The sequence below is a fragment of the Pollachius pollachius genome, assembly GCF_949987615.1.
Source record: "Pollachius pollachius genome assembly, chromosome: 4".
Lineage (NCBI taxonomy): Eukaryota > Metazoa > Chordata > Actinopteri > Gadiformes > Gadidae > Pollachius > Pollachius pollachius.
The window spans coordinates 13919774-13940206 of record NC_136937.1 but is presented as its reverse complement, the minus strand read 5'-3'; the positions used below and the strand labels follow the sequence as shown (position 1 = coordinate 13940206).

The following is a 20433-nucleotide window of genomic DNA, read 5'->3' as shown; positions in this document are numbered from 1 at the left end:
GCTGGACGCCGCTATCTTTAGCACTAGTGCCGGGGATTAACGAGTATTTGCAGAGCCCGAGTCGACTGAGTCACATCCTTCTACCTGAGACGGGGCTGTAGCTGTATTTTCAGCGACCGCCGTGTTCGCCGGCGTCTTCGGATCTAAAGGATAGCAAAGGATGGGGGAATGACATATCACATGTCGTCTAATCTGGTTCTCCGTTGTTAAGAAGCTTCGAAGGATGCTGCTGTCCGGCAGCGCGCGGAGCGGGTACGGGGTTCTTCTGTGTGTGTGCGCGTGCTGGCTGCTGTTCGGCGGCGTCTCCACGAGCGTGCCAGGTAAACAACACCTTTAACGACACACGACGACTGACTAATGCCACGGTTTCACCTCCCGTCTATCACATTACTTTATTTTTTAAAATAATCCCAATATAGTTGTTTGGGTTCTTTCGGCCTGTACCTGTAAACATTGGGCTGTGTTGAATGAGGGAGACTGTTTTCACAACAACAGAAACTTAAGGTGCAGCTTATTATTGTCTGGATGCATTTCTCTCCATGTTAAATCAAGTGACACTTATTCTCCTCGGCTCCTCGGCTTATTGTGCTGCAGAATGAGGTTCTCTGTTATCTGGAAGCCTTCAGGTTAAACGAGTCCACCGGTCTGTGAATTTACGGGAAACTAACAAGGAAAATATTGTGAATTACACAACCTTCTTTCCTTCATGCCTTTCTTACCGTCTCTAAAGATTGTTGTAGTAAGAGCCAGAGATGTAGCGTCTTCCGCATGAATGAGATTGACAGGACCGCCAAAGTTACAGTAGACAGCATTGGCTGAATGCTGGCAAGAAGCATGGTGCCACTACAAAACTAACACTTAAACAGTAAGCCATTAATGCAAATCACACACACACACACACACACACACACACACACACACACACACACACACACACACACACACACACACTGTGAATGAAGTGTGTATGTTTTTTTTCCACATCAGAAAACACCTGTTCCATATGCCTGGCTGTAGGTAGTGATAGGTCCAGGGGTGGCTGGTGGAAAGGCACAGAGGTCATGTACATACCATGGAGAGTACCGGGCCAATGGCTCTACAGCTGGCGACATCACACAGTGTGATAGGCCAGGTAGGCCTAGGTTTCATATAGATGTTTTGTGTGTGTGTGTGTGTGTGTGTGTGTGTGTGTGTGTGTGTGTGTGTGTGTGTGTGTGTGTGTGTGTGTGTGTGTGTGTTTAAATACTAAGGTTTAGGAGTAAGGTTGCGGTGATGTTCAAGGTAAGGTGAAAAGTATAGGGTTGTGCTTTGACGTTATGTTAGTAGGGCAAGGTACATTTGTTAAAGTCACAGAGTCTAACATTTAAACTAGCTTGCAGCTTAAAATACTTGGACACATCTTTAGTCAATGCTGATCGACAATGATTTCAATGATGTTATCCATAAAATCACATCCTATAACTGATGTTTTTTACAAATAAAATATTCTGGCCAGCCCACACATCTCTCTTCGTGCTATCAACGCTCCCAAAACCCCTCCACTCATGCCACCCAGCCAGCAGAGCTACGCTAGTTCACGTCACGCATCCAGTGAGAGTGGAGTGGACAGAACACTGTTACTGGGTTTTATGAATTCTGAAACTCTCCCCCCTACTTACTGGTAGGACTCATTCTTACTCATTGAATTCAATGTTCGTTAGGTTTGTCATTTCCCACATGAAGGAAGTCTAAACTTTGAATGCATTTTAAACCAAAGTTGAAACACAGTCATACACTCTGATATGCATTGCGTTCAACAGCTCTGTGTGTTTCACTATCCCAGCGAGGCCCGTGCGATGCATCTATTATTAATACGATGACATGAAATGAGTTTCACTGAGAACTGAAGTTAAAGCGAAAACGGCGTTGCGAAAGGCCTGGTGGTTTTAAATGGGACAGTAATGTTGCCAATGTGGTTTTGGTGAAGGAAATGTATGTCATTCATTGCCAATAAAACGGGGGAACATAGAGGCGTAACCGGGTTACAGCACCACAAACTACACCCTCAGAAGGCTCAACAGCCCTTCTTATTGATCTGCTCCCTGCATTTAGCATTGTGATGCTCTGGAGATCTCCCAGCCCATGTTGTTTCCATAGCAACTCTGAAACGTCTCAAGATCACTTTCTTTCTTCATTTCTCTTCTTCCATTCTTTTAATTACCGGTTTTACCTTCAGTGGTGCAGGCATGTGTGAATGTGAGCCAAAGAGCCTCTTTGAACCTAGCAACCTATGGTACAAACTTATGGTAACCTATGGTATGGATGGACGCACACCGCACACAACTTAAAAGACGCAGAAAAATGTAGGAATATCACATCCTCACATTTCCATATCCATCCGTTAAAGCATTTTAGCATGAAAGACATGGCAGAATGTATATTAAAAAAAAATGCTCCAGTTTAGCCATTCGTTCACTTTAGTAGGCTACTTGAATCACACATGTAAAACAATCTTGGGGAAAAAAGTAATTTTATTCAGACTTTCTTTTTGAACTGATTTGTGCTGTTCTCGCCCCACTCTGCTGCTCATGACATTAAAATAATCTGTTTTGCAATGGGAAATAAATGCCAGAGTGAAATGGCAAAAGTGGTGATGACCAAAGCGAGGCTGCAGATTCTGAGAGAGATAAAGCTGAGGGCCGACTGAGCAGCGAGAGCCTCGCGAGAGGAATGAGAGGAATTGTCTGTACCTGTATGGCTTTGTATGGGACAACAGCTCAAACAAAAACAATGCCCCCCCCCCCCCCCCCCCCCAAAAAGAAAGAGAATTCTTCTAAAAATATTTCAGATAGACTTCTTCCCGCACTGTCTCAGTCCCACTTTCTCTCTCTGTCCCTCTCTCTGTCCCTCTGTCTCTCTCTGTCCCTCTCTCTGTCCCTCCCTCTGTCTCTCTCTCCCTCTGTCCCTCTATCTCTCTATCTCAGTCCCTCTCTCAGTGAGTCAGGGCCGTTTCCTCAACACAGTATAAAACCTTTTTGTTAATGTACGCGATTGCCATCAGCAGCAACGACTTTACAGCCCATAGGTATTCTGCAGCGTGACGGCTTTATAGAAAGGAGCGGTCGTTGCCTCATCTATACGCCAGAATGTTCTGAGTACGGTCAGCATGAGTAAATATGGTCGAGATGATGTGGCAGTGATGCCGGACCAGGTAGATACGTCTGAAAAAGGAATATGTTTCCTTGTGGCGTTTTTGTATCAGCCCTTTAGAACAGGTTATGCAGGAGAATTCAGTAAGCACAAACTGTTACCGTGTTGCCTGTGCGTCACCTGTCGTCACCCTTTTCGTTGCACTTGTCATTTGCTGTGGAAAAGATAACCATGCCATGTAGCTCTGTGACTCTGTCATGCAATTAACACCTTCTTTCTAAAAAAATATATTTTCAGACAGAATTCTCCCCCTGGAGAATAAGTGGTAATCCTTAAGAATTGTAATCATTTTGAAAAAAATTAATTTGCACTTGCAGACTTTTTATTTATAAATGTTCATGTCTACTGATCCTGTGTGTGACACAGATAGCGATCATTTTGTAGCATGCATTAGGAAACCCACTAGCAAGGCAAGATGGTCATTATTATGTGGTTGATGTTAAAATGACCTTCTATTCTACCACAGGGGATTCATACTTTTTGTATATCGGTAGATCAAAGCTCATGGAAATAAGCTTATATCAATAATATTTTAAAATTGTAGAATTATTCTGTGTATGTGTGTTTGAATATTTGTTTGTTTAACTTGTTTTTTGTGGCACAAAAACAATTGAGATTGAGCCAATGGTAAGTTGCTATGTGCTACACATGGTCGAGAATACAGGCAAACACTCCACCGGCCACGCAAGTGTAGTACTGCTCTGTCCCGTGAAGGGTCCTTTCTAATGTCGCCACTTGATTTCGAGTGTTTGTCTTACTTCTTGTGGGCAGTCTGAACGGCAGGAAGCTTCAACAATGGGGGAAAGTAACCCTGCTGGCCTGGCCGTTTCCTACTATTTACCCATCTGACACACACGCACGCACGCACGCACGCACACACACCTCTCCTGTGCTGCTCCTCTGATCCTGATTAGAGTTAATTTTGTTGTGTTCTGCTCCACAAGGGACAAAAACATATACTCAGTGTGTGCATGTGCCTTTACATGTATGTCAATTTGTGTGTCAGTGTGCGCACTCGGCTGTATGAGAGTGCCTGTGTTTGCCATGCAGTTCTCTCTTCCAGCGCTGTGTGTGTGTGTGTGTGTGTGTGTGTGTGTGTGTGTGTGTGTGTGTGTGTGTGTGTGTGTGTGTGTGTGTGTGTGTGTGTGTGTGTGTTGTAATCTGCAGGCCACAGCAGCAGCAGATGGTTCACTTCAGTTCAAGGACTCGCTGGAGTCCCAGAGCTTTTACGCAATCTCTTTTCACACGTTGCTGCCACCACAATACCTGCTCCCATCTTAATGAACTATCCAATGTCAGTTATCTGCGGTTTCAAAGGAGATAAATTAGTATGAAAACATACACTTTTAACAGAAAATATACTTTCTCAGTTGAGCCTTTTTATCATTTGGATATTGTATATTTTAAATTTGAACCGATGATTATGAAAATAGGATTTGCTTTATCGTGGGAAGATATAAATATAAAAATATACAGGAATTGAGCTCCATTATCCATGAACAATCAACATTCCTTCAAACTGGTAAGCTGGTAAATTGGTTATTTCTATCCTGATAAAGCCACTTTGTGGGTCTCGGTGAGTGTGTCGCCTACTGTCCTCCTCGTTCTGTGACCGGTGCCAGTGTTGTGTGGGCAGTGTGTTGAACCCAGGCCCAGTCCCGTGGTGCCCTGCCTGCACTGCTGTAGCACCTGGGGGGAGGCGGGGGAACCTAAAGGCTCGTCGTGTCGCTTCGGCTGCCACGACGTGAGGATGGAATACGATGAGCAACGGCACAAAGTAAACTTGTGAGGCAGCTGGGGTTGCCAGATCACGATCGCACCAGATTCCACCACGCAAGGCTTCAAGTGGCGCGCTTGAGGCCGAAACCACAGTGTCTCCTACCAATCGGCATCAACGCGATAGATGGCGGTGATACATGGATGGTCCATCCAAGTATTTTTTGGAAGTGCCTGCCCCTACGCAAAAAAAAATGTCAAGGTCGACTTCCCAGATGGTTCTGTGATCCAACCATCTGGCAGGGCAGGTTATGTAAGAGCTACATCGATTCAATTTCTTCCTGTTCTTACTATCACACGTCAAAACAAAATCAACCTAATGGTTTTCCAATCGTTCCTATGCACGTTTCTATGTTTTTGGTTTGTGCAATAATTAATATACTGTGACAAATATTAAATGAATTATTTACCAGCCCAGTATTTATTCAAAAGGTCAGTACACATTAAAGCCAAGAGCAGTCTTTCTCAGGTTATAGCTCATGAAAGGGTTGCAATAATGACAACTCTCTTGTGTGTAGACAACTTAGACCTCATTGTTGTGCTAAATAAACCTCCATAAATCAACGGAGCTTGTCCCGCCGGCGGTCGCGGAGCAAGACGGATTCAATAGGCCTCTGATTGCATTGTGTTTGCTGCATTCAGTGCTCTGGGTTGATATGTCATTATAGATCATCAGGGGCACTTGAATGTTGTTTAACTCTGCTAAACACTGCACATGCTCCAGGTCCATTTTTCATTACAGCAATCTATTTTACACAAAAGATGCAGAAGAAATCGATTTCAAAGCGGGAAAACATCCCTAGGCTTGCATTCAAAAGTCATTATTTTAGCAATTTCTGTGTGGAAACATTAACGCTGTACGTTGCATTCAGCGTGTACACCATTATGTTCATGTCATCATTGTCTGCGTGCATCCAGCCCTGCAGCGGTCAAGTGCATTCGATTGTGAATACCTACCAGGAATGCGCATTGCCATAGACGTACATCAGGCGACGCACCATATAACCTAACGGTTCGGTTTCAGATCGGTGTGTGTGACAGCTGAGTGAGTGTGTATTTCACTGCAGGTGGTTGCCGTGTGCTTTTTGAAGGACACCTAATGGTGAACCTTCTCTATGATTAGTGACATTATGCTGGCCTTAGAGGCCTTTCTTCAACCATATTCACCAGTGCTGCCATGGCCTGATGTGCCCGAGGGAAGGCCCGATATTTAACTGTGTTTGAGAAAGCCTTGTCCAATCATACAAGGACAGGTGGTTCAAAGTTTTTTCGGCTTATTTTGATATGATTTTCCAAAAGCATTTCACGGAGGGCGTTTCCCTTTTTTCTTTGTACAACAATTAACATGACGGAAACATCTGAACTAGTGTGGTGTTATGATAAGAGCCTCAAGAGCCTCAAGAGCCTCACTGCTGGCTTGTTGAACAGTGAGACTAAATTGGTCCTTGGTGGTAGATGGAGACGTGCGCTTAGATGAATAGTGAGAGCATGTGAGGCAAACCACCTTGGGAAGCATTCTTTATCCTTGATGATGGCAGCGCAGTGTGATTACGTGATATGGCCTTCTTTGATGAAGCTAAGATTGAAATTATGATATAAGTATGAAATGAAGATATAACTTGTTGAGCCAGTTATCAGCTTTTTGTAATTAAGGTGGAGAAAATGTGGCCCAAAAAAGATAATCTCAATATGAGCTTTGACGTATTGGGGAGGCAAGAATCCAGAATGTTTTAGATGCCTTAAACCTACCTCCTACTGTATTATTCAGATTGGTAATCTAGTGGACTTGGAGAGAGACATCTTTTCTGGCATCAAAAGGCTCCTAATACATTCAATGTACAGTTACTGACACGTGCACACAGATTTCCCATGCCGGATGAATTATTCACCAGCGGTTCATCTCTGTGGTTATGGTATATTCAGAGAGTGACATGCCTTGGAGTGAGAAGCCACTTCCATGATTACATGAGGATGGAACATGTGAAAGGGGAAGACCCAAGGGAAAAGGCGGACCCCATAGTCTGTGAGGGTTGAAAATTGCAGCCAACGCCATGAACTGATAAAGAAATAATAATCTATTGCATTTGTACAGCGCTTTAAACGGTACCAAGGGTGTGTGTGTGTGTGTGTGTGGGTGTGTGTGTGTGTGTGTGTGTGTGTGGGTGTGGGTGGGTGTGTGGGTGTGCAGGAGAGAGCCACGGCCTTTAATTATCAGACGGTCATGCATGTGTGTCAGGCACTCGTGTCGCTACGTCAACGGGGCGAAGAGGCAGCAGGTGAGACGCTGTAACTTACAATACTGCTGTTGCTAAGCGACGGCTGATAATGGGGACCAATGAGAACAAGCGAGTAGGAAACCTTGTGACCCGTGAATCTTGCACCACAGTTGGCTTGTGTGCGTGTGATTGTCTGAAAGCAGTGCTGCTGCTGCTGATGCTAGGGCCTTCACCAAACACAATGGCAGACGTTTTGCTTTCAGCGTCTTATTGTTGTGGCTTGTGTCAGAAAAACGGAATATGCAACAGATCACAGCATCGCACTAGTACACTGAGGTTGAACCCACAAGCGTCAATTGTCACTTTCTTACCTACACTGTTTTCGCTCTTTTCGTGAGTCTTGGTTTACCTGTGTCTCCTTGCTTCCTGTTCTGTTCTGTTAAAGTCACTGGCACTGAGCTGCAGTGCTATTGTGGGTGGGGGCTGGCTCGCGTAAATGTCTATCATTTATCCTTTGACAAATCGCTCACCATTACAACAGATGCACTGATTCTCCTATAAGTATAACTTTCAGTGTATAATTTAATATAGAATTTGTCTTTCTGCGGACTGATTCTTTATGACACAACCTCACTTTCTTTGTCTCTTGTTCTTCCATCCTTCTGCTTTTTTATACCTCTCTCTCTCTCTCTGTCTTTATCTCAGCACATCTCTTTGTTCACTGACTACCTCGCTCAGTGGCTTGCCACGGTCTGCAGAGTAGTTACTGAGTTTCCCATCGACACCTCTCCATCGCTCTCACCTAATGAAGGGAAGTTATTCTGTGCAGGCAGCCCTGGAGAACATAAGGCCACTAAAGGGTGTTGCTCGTGTTTTGGTTAAGCATTATGTTAGGATTTTTCCTTTTTCCTGATTTGATTGCAAACTTGTCAACTGTATCTATGCAATTTCAGCTTTTTGAATGTGAACAGTTTGACGCACGTTTCTTTTCTCATGTATAAAATATGAGACTTGTTTTTAATATGGCTTTTCCTCTTGGTCTATGTCTAACAACCTGACCTTCTGTAATGAGCACTGCTGTTATTCTAGCCCAAAGCTATAGCATGCTGTGCTGCTAGCTCAGAGCTATAGCATGCTGGGCTATGCTGCTTATCTGCCCTGACAGTGGCCCAGCGGTTATCTTCCCAGCACCACTTATTCAACACACCTGTTGCACTACAGTGACCCACTTTTCTGCCTGCGTAGATGGGTGTATGTGTGTGTGTGTGGTGGTGTTGCATATATTGGGTTCGTCAGAGTTACAGATAAGATGGGGAATAAATCTAGAAAGCTGTGTTCCTTGCCATTGTGTTTGTTTTAACTAGACAGTTGGGGTTTAACTCTTCTGATATTTATAAAACTGTAAACATTTAATTAATCGTGAAATAGACCTTTGCTACACTTGACATTCAGGTGCTTGTAATTGCTTTAGTCTAATTCCCGTGTTCTAGTCTCGTCGAGCTGGTTTTATAACAGGAAGCTAGCAGCCTGCTGACTGCTAGCACCAAACCCTTTGTTCAACTTGAATGTGTTATATAAAAGCCGTCAGACAAGGGTGAATTCAGGCTATCTATTAAGACGTCATGGAGTCAAACTTTGATGTGGCCCATTTTAGGGCAAGGTTTTTCCAACATAGATGTGTAAGATGTGTTCTTTGTTCTGTATCTTGCGTCACTGGGTACAATATTGCACTGCTTTTTGTTGTATTTGGTTCAAAGTGTCCTGACGTTTTTCAGAACTGATTTCATTGATGGATTTATTTTTCAGTTTATGCCTCACAAATAAAGCTCTTCCACTCCTCTTTCTCTCCATCGGTCTCAGTGAAAAGTCGATGCCATCATCTGGTGTGTGCCGAAAAGGGACGGCACTTCTGCAAGGCCGGCTCCTCCCACTGCGGCTCCTGCCTGTCCCCATTGGTGGAGAACAAGGAAGGACTCTGTGTGGCTAAACCCAAGCACCACCTTCATGGTATGCATAAAGAGGTTACGCTAGATTGAAAGTGTTATTCATAGTATTAAAGTAAAGTGTTTACTTTAATACTGGTGTGTGTGTGTGTGTGTGTGTGTGTGTGTGTGTGTGAGAGTGAGATGAATGACTTTTAAGCTATGAGGAAGTAAAAGATAACTATGTACAGTATGTGAAAGCTGTCCCACCTGACCTCTGTCTCAGGTACATGAGTATTCATTTACGCTAAGTGCTAACTCTCATCGACCACAGCAGTATTGTTCCGTATTCACCACAGTGTCCACGTCACGCTCCTTTCCATTTATAATTTTCCAATGTCATTTTATGGAGATCTTCTTTCATGAGACTCTCCATGTCCCGGCTGATTGGCTGTCATCCCTGCCACTCTCCCAGCGCCTCATATGCTAGTAACGACCCCTGCTTCATCCTGTCGTTCATGACACTGTGTGTGTTTCACGCACATGCACACCAGCACAGACCTGCTCAGATTATGGTTTTAATCATCTAAATGTCACAGAATCTCTCTCTCTCTCTCTCTCTCTCTCTCTCTCTCTCTCTCTCTCTCTCTCTCTCTCTCTCTCTCTCTCTCTCTCTCTCTCTCTCTCTCTCTCTCTCTCTCTCTCTCTCTCTCTCTCTCTCTCTCTCTCTCTCTCTCTCTCTCTCTCTCTCTCTCTGTCGCTGCTCCTCTCACTCTCTCCTTCCCATCAGATCCCTGTCCCAATCTACCTCTATTCACTGACCAGTTAGCACTGCAAATTTTCCAACAACAACATGTGTTTTTGACAGATTTACACTGTGTGTCAGTTTGTGTGTGTGTGTCTGTGTGTGTGTGTGTCTGTGTGCGCGCAGTTATTAAATCGCACACCACAACACATTTTCATCAGTCTTAGTTAAGCCCCCTAAAGTGGTTATGTAAGCCAATCATATCGGCTTCTGTCTCTCGGTATCTCCGCACTCTTTTTATCTTTGTCTCTCGGCGTCTCCACACTCTTTTTATCTCACTCACTCACTCCGATCATTATATTTTTCTGTCTCCCTCTCCTGATATTTCTCTCTCTCACACACTCTCTATGTCTGCCAATCTGTCTGTCTCTGTCAGTCTGTCTCACTCACACACACCAGCATTCACGTCTTTTCCTTTTTCGGATTATGAACACCCTCATTCGGTTAATTAATGTTTTGAATTTGCTGAGAGCAGTGACTATGACATAATTACATAATTACACCTGCGTTGTGTTCTTTCAACACAGATGTTTTCTCTGCATGGAACTGCCAAATATGCATATGTTTTCTTTCCATAGACTGGAAGAATCTTAAGTGTTCAGGGGGTCAGAACCGGGAAAAGAAGAGGAACGGAGACACACACAGTTACTTTAATTGATCAAACGGGTTTGCATTACATATTAGTGATCGAATCACAGAAATGTACCTCAGAGCTTCTGTACCCCAGAACTGTATTTGGGAGTCTAGGGCTATTTCCAATATCAGCACCATATCATTGCATAACCAACATCATATAGCTGCCCTGAAAACCACATTTTTCTTTTTTAAGCTGATAGCCATTTTTGCAATGATATGAGATCTGAAATGTAAATATAATTAGTAAAACAAGCAATGACCATACCTGCTGAACAAGTAAGACAGGGTGTGTGCGTGTAAGCATTTCTGGGTGTGTGTCTATCTGTGTGCGTGTCTGTGTGTGTGTGTGCGCGTGCGTGCATGCATGTGTGTCTTTTGTGTTTACCATGGAGGTGTGCACTCCCATTGGTAAACACCTTAATACCTGTGGCCGATGCTCTTCCTTGACTGTATGTACGAGCCGGCCGCCGCCGTGTGCAGCCACTGGGATACTATATGTACTGAGGGTGGGGACGTCCCTGCTCTCTGAGCGGCTGGATGCCATCTGCCCGGCAGCCTGTTCCCATTGCACCCGAACAGAACAGCCCCTCTGCGGGAATGACTAAACTCAGTCCATGTAAACTACTTATGTTTCCCCCCGGGAAGCGTAAAGTACTGTGTGTCTGATCGGATCTGATTGCGCGCTCACGTTTGTCAACTGCAATATCGTTGTTGAATAGAGCCAATCTGTTATTGTCTTGCAGGATTAAGAAGGTTGCAGGAATTAACCAACATTTTATGGACCTTTGATTCACAAGGTGGCCCTGGATCAGCTGGGTGAGGGTTGTATTTGTTTCAGGGGGTTTGTACTCATATGAGTGGTTGTCATGTTTAGCGCTTCCAGTTAAGCCAGCGCAAGCTTATATGGCTCTAACATACCGCCAAATGGAGCAGGAGAACTCAGTGTACTGGACAGCATTAGTGGGGTTTGGACCTACAAATGGAGCAGGAGAACTCAGTGTACCGGACAGTCTTAGTCAGGTTTGTCCCTTATTAAAAAGGAACAAAGCGAAGAGTGGTGGGCCATGCCGCTCAGAGACTGGTCTCTCTGAGGGGGTCGTGCTGGGACTTTAGGCCCAAGACTCTCTCCCTGGGGGGCCGGCTGCTGGGTGGTTTTAAAGAGGTGAGGACGGGGGATTAGTAAATAACAACACCTGACGCTAACTCCCCTGTCTTGTCTAGTCGGGATATGGAGAGCCACATCCCCTTATATCCCTATAGACAGGGCTAACCACTCGCACCACCACAATCATAAATGGATAATCCATACACAGGAAGTACTCTACGAATGTAACCCCCTTATGCTCGGCGCACCTCCTTCTGTCTGACCCACAGCAATGCACCAGGTGTACCAGAAACCTGGTTTACCTTGACAACATCACAGATACTGGTAAACCTGATGGAGACCACTCGAGTAACAAACAGAGTTGTTATTCCGTTACTAAAGCAACAAACTTAAAGTTAGAAGTTAAAGAAGGTACAATATATTAGAGGACACAGTGGCGATATGACTGAATCCTTCTGAGGTATTAACTTAACAAAGAGACAATGCCTCCCACTATTATAGTGGGATTTTACTCCTGTCTGATTGGTCAGTTTGTCAGAGTGACCACCAGGCCTTTGCTTCCAGACTACTGATCAATGGTGAGCGCCAGGATGCATAAAGCCTCCCAGAGACCCTGTGCCTTTTGGGATCCATCAAGAAGCTAACCACTCCCTCTATGGCCATAGGTGGACTCCACTAAGTCACTGCCCATCACCCTCGATATTGTACTGACAGAATGGCTTTCCAGCGATAACCGCAAATGGTTATCATGGTTGCTTACATTGTACCCACATTGCTCATGGATACATATCTAGAACCTCCAGTAAAGAGTTACCAGCTCTTAGCGTTATAAAATCCAGGACAAACCAACCAAATGCCCTGGTTTCGTCCACACAGATTTATCATACACTTTACTTTTCCCCGTGTGTACTTTTTATTTTTTATTTTTTTTATCCCAGTCATTGTTCAAAGTGTCCACAAGGGGGCAGCAGGAGCAACTGATTGTTTCCTTAAACTTCAGCGGTCGGAGGCCCTTTTTGGTCTGATCCTGCAGCATTAAATACAATAATCTAACTGAAGTTGTTTTTTTTCGAATTAAGAAGATCTTTATTATCACTTACGGGTAATTCTTAATTCAATCCTAGCTATAACAAGTAGTCCTAGCTAAAACAATTAGTTCTAGCTAAAACAATAATAATGCAACTGTCAATCAGCGCTTAATACTAATGTGTTAAAGCATTAGCTTGCTAATGAAATATTTATGTTATGTTTTTAATCTAAGGAGTTTTAACATTAATGCCGCATTATGATAATGGAAAACCAAAGCGAATGACCTCGTAAATCACCCAAAAAACGTGTCCTTGATGTCTTAGCTCTGCACACTTTCATTTATTACAGTGTGTGGGTGTGTGTGTGTGTGTGTGTGTGTGTGTGTGTGTGTGTGTGTGTGTGTGTGTGTGTGTGCTCCCCGTTGAGCGCTGAGCTGTTTAGTGTTTGTTTGCAGTGTGTCCGACACCCCCGCCCCTGTCTAACCAACTCTCAGGGGTTACAGGTCATTATCAAGCGAGGGACAAAACTAGAGGTGTGTGTGCTTAGGCAGGATGACAAAGCATGTGATGCAATTGACACAAAGATGGATCTACCACCGATACTGCTCCTTCTACACCCGGTTGATGTCCTGTTCCTACAAACACAAGGGTTTAATCAGTTTTAGTTGCCTGCAAAGGGCGTTCTTTGGTTTTGTTTTGCCTTAAAATGTTCCATCTTTTTTTCCAAAGTAAACATAACAAGTAGTTCTGAAAATCTTACGTCATGATACCATGACAACCAACAATGAATATGAATAATGCAATATTCGTTGTCAGCTTAGTGTCGTATGTTTACAGTCACTGGCGCTCCCAGGTTAGTTACTAAAGGCTCAGTTATGGTTCCACTTCGGCCCAACGCAATGACCATGCAGTCGCTTCAGCGCAGTCCTGAACCTGTTTTGGTTCTGCGTCGGTATTTGTGAGCCCTTGCTGCTGCGTCGCATCGACGGATGATTACAGTTTTCGGGAGGCGCACGTCAGGCCCTTGCGGTGGATGCAAGAACGGGTCTGTATACCCTCTTGTGTTATGCGATGTGGAATCATAACTAAGCCAACCTTTTTCCAAGAAAGTTTTTTCAAAGATTCTCAGAGGGCCTCAATGTGTTCACACGCACAATCCAAAGGAACATGTCCCCTCTCCCTTCACCCCTCTTCAGTAGATCCAGGAGACGCTCCAGGGCGTTCCTCTCTTCACAAACACTTGCGTGTTCTCGGCACGTTGCCTTCCGTAAAGGGCACATGGCGCGACCCGCCTCCACACACACCTGCCACGGAGCGTACTAAGTGGCCAGAGATGTAGGGGGGGGTGTTGTGAGAGAGGAAAAACAGCAACAGAGGGTGAAAGAGCTCCCGCATCAGATCACACACGTCGGCTAAGCCAGGTGGCCGCTTCTGGGAGGCCGGGGGTGGGGGGGTCAGATCCATATTCATGAGACTGACTCATGGAACATTACTAAACTGAATATGTATAACGGAAGATGTGCATGGTGAAAGCTGGGGTAAACAGTTGATTTTACAGTTATCATCACCATTTCTACGGTTTGGACGCAAGTCTTATGAATCGCTTTTGGACCTTGTGGTTTATTCAGGGTAGCTATGATATATTGAGGGTTAGGATATATTGAGGATATATCAAGACATGTTATGATATATAAAGGGGAATTATGATATATAGAGGCTATACTGAGGGGTGTTATGATATATTAATGGTTGTTATGATATATCAAGGGTTGTTAGGATATATAGAGGCTATACTGAGGGGTGTTATGATATACAGTATAGAGGATATACTGAGGGGTGTAATGATATAAAGAGGATATACTGAGGGGTTTTATGATGTATAGAGGATAAAATGAGGGGTGTTATGATATATAGAGGATAAACTCAGGGGTGTTATGATATATAGAGGGGTGTTATGATATACAGTATAGAGGATATACTGAGGGGTGTAATGATATAAAGAGGATATACTGAGGGATTTTATGATATATAGAGGATAAACTGAGGGGTGTTATGATATATAGAGGCTATACTGAGGGGTGTTATGATATATTGAGGGGTGTTATGATTTATTGAGGATATATTGAGGGGTATTATATAATGATCACCCCCATTAGTAGGAAGCTCTGTGAGTCTTTTTTACATGAGGCCGTCACACTCCATGGGGGTGTGTGTGTGTGTGTGTGTGTGTGTGTGTGTGTGTGTGTGTGTGTGTTCTTGCCCCCTCCCCATCCCCTGCGGTGCTTCCTCCCGTGGCCACACACATACTGTGAAAGGTCGGTCTCCTAGGAGACGTGGGCTCGTCTCTTTAGAATGCGGCTGAATGTCTGGACAGCAGGACTGTTAAACAACACTTTCCTATTGTCTGTCCTCTTTCTACCGGGTCCCAAACAAACAGCACGTAGCGGCACACTCTCAGTCAGAAGCGCAGCAGGGCTACGGGACCACCGGCAGACGCACGCAGGAGTGCGTTCAATCGCCTCCGTGTAGGCCCAGGGTTTGAGTGCTCGGTTTAGAGACTGTGGCGACATGTCATTTAAATTATGGCATTTATTTTTTATTCATCTTTTTAAGGAATAGAACATTGGGTTGAAGGTACAAGCAGTGAAACCGGTGTTTGGCGAGCCACATTGTTATGTAATAATCGTAAAATGTATTGAAACTCAGAACTGAGCAGGAATCGGACACACAACAACAACACATTCGCTGAAGATTGCATGACTGTTTAAACGGGCCCATGATCTCATGACAAATGGGTATGTTGGTGAAGCGCCGAATCAAACATCTTCAGGGTGTTTTCTGACGTGTATCGGCGTTGGAAGAGTGAACAACTGACAGAGGCAAAACCTTCAGGGAAATGGGGACCTCTAACGTCCAAGAGGCAAAAAGTATTTTTGATAATCCTTTAAATCTCTGGGGAGTATATTGTACACAAATCACAAATAATTTACTACCAACAACAAAATATGTTTTTGCTAGTTGTAGTATGCCATCACTGAGGCTCCAGCATTAGCCACTGCCCTGGTCTCTCTGATGTAGGGCTAGCAGTGCCAGATGGCTCCATGTCTATCTATACAGTAGCCGTCGGTGAACACTGACTGATAGATCTACCAATCAGGGCATTTGTTCTTCTCTGAGACACTGACATGCCATCTGTTTTTTACACAATTATATTATATATATATATATATATATATATTGGTGAGTGATATTCTGGTAAAGCACTACGTCTATAACTCTTTTGCGTGTGTGTGTGTGTGTGTGTGTGTGTGTGTGTGTGTGTGTGTGTGTGTGTGTGTGTGTGTGTCCTCCAGGTACAGAGACAGTCCCTGAACTGGACCAGGAGATTGACTTCCTGCACTCTGTTATCGAGGAGAAGGTAGTGTCTGTTATCCAACCAAAACGACCCAAAGTGCAAGGTAAGAGCTTCTAGAGGCCGCTAGAACAACCAGCATGACTTTCTGTAAAGTCCCTTGTTTTTTAGCTTTAGTCATCCTTTCTAGCATTTCAGCTCTTTTGTTTTGAAATCAGGAGGTCTGTTAGCTTTTGGTGAGAGCTTTGATGATTTTTTTCAATTGTATATCCATATATCGAAGTTACCAAACTAATAGGAATCTCTTTCTCTCAATCTCCTTCCTTCCTTCCTTCCTTCCTTCCTTCCTTCCTTCCTTCCTTCCTTCCTTCCTTCCTTCCTTCCTTCCTTTCTTCCCTCCTGCTTTCCTTCTTTCCTTCCCTCCCTTCTGATTTCCTTATTTCATTCTTTCCTTCTATCCCTTCTTCCCCTTTTCCTGCTTTCTTTCTTTCCTTCCTACTCCCTCCCTCCCTTCCTCCCTCGTTCCCTCCAGTGAACACCTCTTCCCGCTCTGATACGAGGATCTTCTTCGACGCGGTCGTACCGGACCGACCGGCCGCAGCCTCGCCCAACACCACCGCCCCGACCGGTTCCTCCCCGCCTCGGGACCCCCAGGGGCCCACCACTCCGGCACCTCAACCAAGGGCCACGGCCCTGGACAGCCGGGCCGGCCCCAGGGTGGCCCCGGTCTCCGCCCCCCTCAACGACATCCTGGTCCTCGGTGAGTGTGTGTGTGTGGGGGTGCGGGGGGGGGAATGTGTGTGAGAAATATTGACCTCCATAATTCCTTTGAAGTCAACGATACCACAAAATGGACGCCATGACTTTTTCATCATAGTAGAGTCATAGTAAAAGGCTGAGCGAGCATTTTGATCTGAACATTCTGCACTTCATGCTCCGTTTCTATGCCACAGTGCAGTACGTTACAACATCTAGGATTTCTGACCGACCCCCTGGATATTTTTCACAGCTTGGTTTGGTGGTTGTCTTTGTTTTTCCAAATCGGTTGAGGTTGTCATGGCGTCGTTTCTGTCCAGCGCCACGTCTTTGGTCGTTCACGCTGTCGTCAGGTGTCACAGAGTCCGAGGTTTCCTTGTGCTCATTAGGAGCGGTTTCAATACGGACCCCACGGGAGAACACCCTGACGGCCTGTGACTGATGCATCCCCCTGCACTCATATCATCATGTTTTATGTTTTTTGTGTTTTCTTCCCCCCCCCCCAGCTCTGATCAGCCTGTTCGTCGCGTTTGGCATCGTGTTTCTGATCGTCACAGGGGTCTGTTTCTTCAGGTAAGCATTCATTCATTCATATGAGGGTCATGTCTGACGCAACTGTTAGTGTGTGGCATTAACACTGCCAACAGTGCATGCACCCAGTACAAGATAATGAGAGCAAGACTGAGAGAAACATAACTTGTAACTGCCTGTGAACTAAAGATGAACCAGAATATAATACCTTGAATTTTAAATATGTAGCATGAAGGCAGTCTTGCCTTTTTATTATGGTATTGATCATTTATTCGTATAACAGGCATGTAGACTGTTCATATATTATACTAATAATGCAATTATCTTCGTCTTTGATGAACGTGAGCCTTTGTTGTCGCTATAGAACCTGTTTCATGGTGCCCCCTACAGGTTGCGGAGGGGATCGCGCTTGGCCAAGAAAGCAGACTATCCTGGGTTCAAAGGACCAGGCACGGTTAATGGAACATCGGTAGGCCCCATGTTATCCCTTATTTACCAATTCAGTATTTTAAGATTTATTTGTCATTGTAGTTTGAGTAAACATTTAACTTGGTCGTTTATAGTTTAGACTGCCAACACCAAGCTATTGGCAACATATACCTAGGCCTATATTTCCATAAAGTTTAATGTCTGATACATTATTAACCATTGGATTTTAGATTATGAATACATCTACAATCATAAAGAAATATTGATGTCCATGTCTTCAAAGCAAAGGGAATATATATATTAAAAAAATGTTATTAAACATTTAATTTACCCTGTTCTAACCCTTCTGTCTCTCTATCATGTTGAATTATTGTGTTTCTAACTATTGTGATTGCAATATTTGTTAGATGAATTGTTCTGTATTTTCATGTTGTCTTTGGATCTTCTCTTCAGCATGGTGATGCAAATCTCCAAATGAGTGCTCAGATGTATCACTACCAGCACCAGAAACAGCAGATGATGTCCATGGGAAAGTGAGTTCCCACCTTCATATCCTCCTACTTCCACAGACTCGTTCCTCCTCCTCAGACACTACTTTGCTACATTTGTGATCTATTTCTAACGGGGGATGCAAATGCTTTGATAAAAAAATTTGAATGTACGTTTGCGTTTTTGTTTTTTACTTAATTGTTTTATTTTATTTTGCGTGTGAAATTGTGACAGAAACAATTTCCCTCTAGGATTAATATTAATAAAAAAAATAAAAGTACTCTGAATCTAAATAAACATATAATGCTCATGTCTGTATCCTTTAACTTCTCCTTGGTCATGTATGTGCCTGTATGACATAAACCTGAGTTCTCCGCCTCCGCTCCTCAGACACCAAGAGAGACACACAGAGCAGAAGGTCCCCAACTCTGAGATGACGTCAGACGAGGAAGAGATCGGAGGAGACTTCACCGTGTACGAGTGTCCCGGACTAGCACCGGTAGGTTAGACAGACGGACAGAGACAGACAGATATGCATGCACACAAACATTCCCGTACAAACACACACACACACACGCACACACACCCGCACACACACACACACACACACACACACACACACACACACACACACACACACACACACACACACACACACACACACACACACACACACACACACACACACACACACACAAATACGAACACATTCTTCCTCTTTCCCTGTCTCTCACAGACAGACATAATTTGACCTTCACTGTGTCTCACTCCTTGTTTGACAGACAGGAGAGATGGAAGTGAAGAATCCACTGTTTGATGACTCACCGCTACAGTACCAGGGACATCAAAAGTGAAGACATACACACACAAACACACACTAACGAACACACACACACACACACGCACACAAACAGCACCCAGGCCAGATGGGGCCACTTCTCCACACAGGTGGCGTTTTGAAGTTTCATTGCCTTCCTGCCCCGGACCAGGTCCTGATACGCTTGGTTAATTTTGTGTTGTATTTGGTTTTCCTGCTGGGTTTTTCTGCATTGTGAAGTTTCTATTACAAATGTAACTCTTGTTTGGTCTTTTTAATGTTCCCCGTACTGGGACTTGTCTTGACTTATTTTTGACAGTTATTTCCCAAATAACATTTAAAATTGAGATACACGTGCAATATTCACTCAGATACATACACAGACACAAATACATCATCTCTCGCGCTCTCTTGCTCTCTTGCTCTCTCTCTTGCTCTGTTTCTCTCACTTGCTCTCTGTTGCATTCCCCCTGACACACACACACACACACACACACACACACACACACACACACACACACACACACGGCCCACAGACACACACACACGGCCCACAGACCGAAAGCAACAACACAGGTACCCTTTCCTGTGATGTCATTGTCATGCGTTGCTTGTAGTTCAACCACATTCTTTACAGCTACAACATGTTATACTATTTAACCAAGAAACCTTCTATACCTCCTAAAAAATACCCAGGAACATTCTCAGAACCCCGAAACACGGCGAGTTTTGAATTGCAAATATAACCTTCTTGTTTAGCAATTTTTAATGCTCATTATATAAAGTGCACATATCCACATTTTAAATCAATAAATATATATATATACATATAATATATAATATAAGTATGAGATGGTTTAACTAAAGGTGTCTGTTGCATGGTTTGAGTTCGGTGTGTGCGTATGCTTCCTGAATCGTTGGACTTGTGTGGCATGTGGACGGCTGCGCTGGAAAGCACTTAAAGGGAACTCTCGGTGAATGAGGTTTGACCAATCAGACGACGGGCCAGAAGTATTGGCTCCTACTTCTTTCTTGCTAATTTCCCCTGGCCCGTTCCGAGTCTACCTGTAGTGCTGCAAAATGTACATACAAAAGAAAAAGTGAAAGTATTCACCTTTTTTATATTTGTACATGCTGACATTTAAAAAATAAAACTTTTTATCATGATATATGAATGAGTTGGATTATCAGTGTCTTTATTGACGGTGTCAGGATGGTGGGGTGCAGTGAACAAGGGAGAATAAAAGTTTGAAATATGCAGATGACATGAAAAATACATTGGTGGGTATTTTGGTAAAATAGGCCACCAATTAAAAAACATTTTAAAATGACATGTAATTGGGTTGGCGAAGGAGCAATATTTTTAATGAGTTGAACTCACA

General features: G+C 43.9%; 1 protein-coding gene across 1 annotated transcript; it reads left to right on the top strand.

Annotated features, from left to right (window-relative positions):
• Positions 1 to 36: 36 nt before the first annotated feature.
• On the top strand, positions 37 to 20222 carry npdc1a (neural proliferation, differentiation and control, 1a). The gene is made up of 9 exons (XM_079734482.1): positions 37 to 320; positions 9042 to 9188; positions 16031 to 16135; positions 16562 to 16789; positions 17292 to 17358; positions 17707 to 17785; positions 18199 to 18278; positions 18625 to 18733; positions 19017 to 20222. The coding sequence occupies exons 1-9, from the start codon at positions 224 to 226 to the stop codon at positions 19086 to 19088; spliced, it is 984 nt and encodes a 327-aa protein (XP_079590608.1). The 5' UTR covers positions 37 to 223; the 3' UTR covers positions 19089 to 20222.
• The last annotated feature ends 211 nt before the right edge of the window (positions 20223 to 20433 follow it).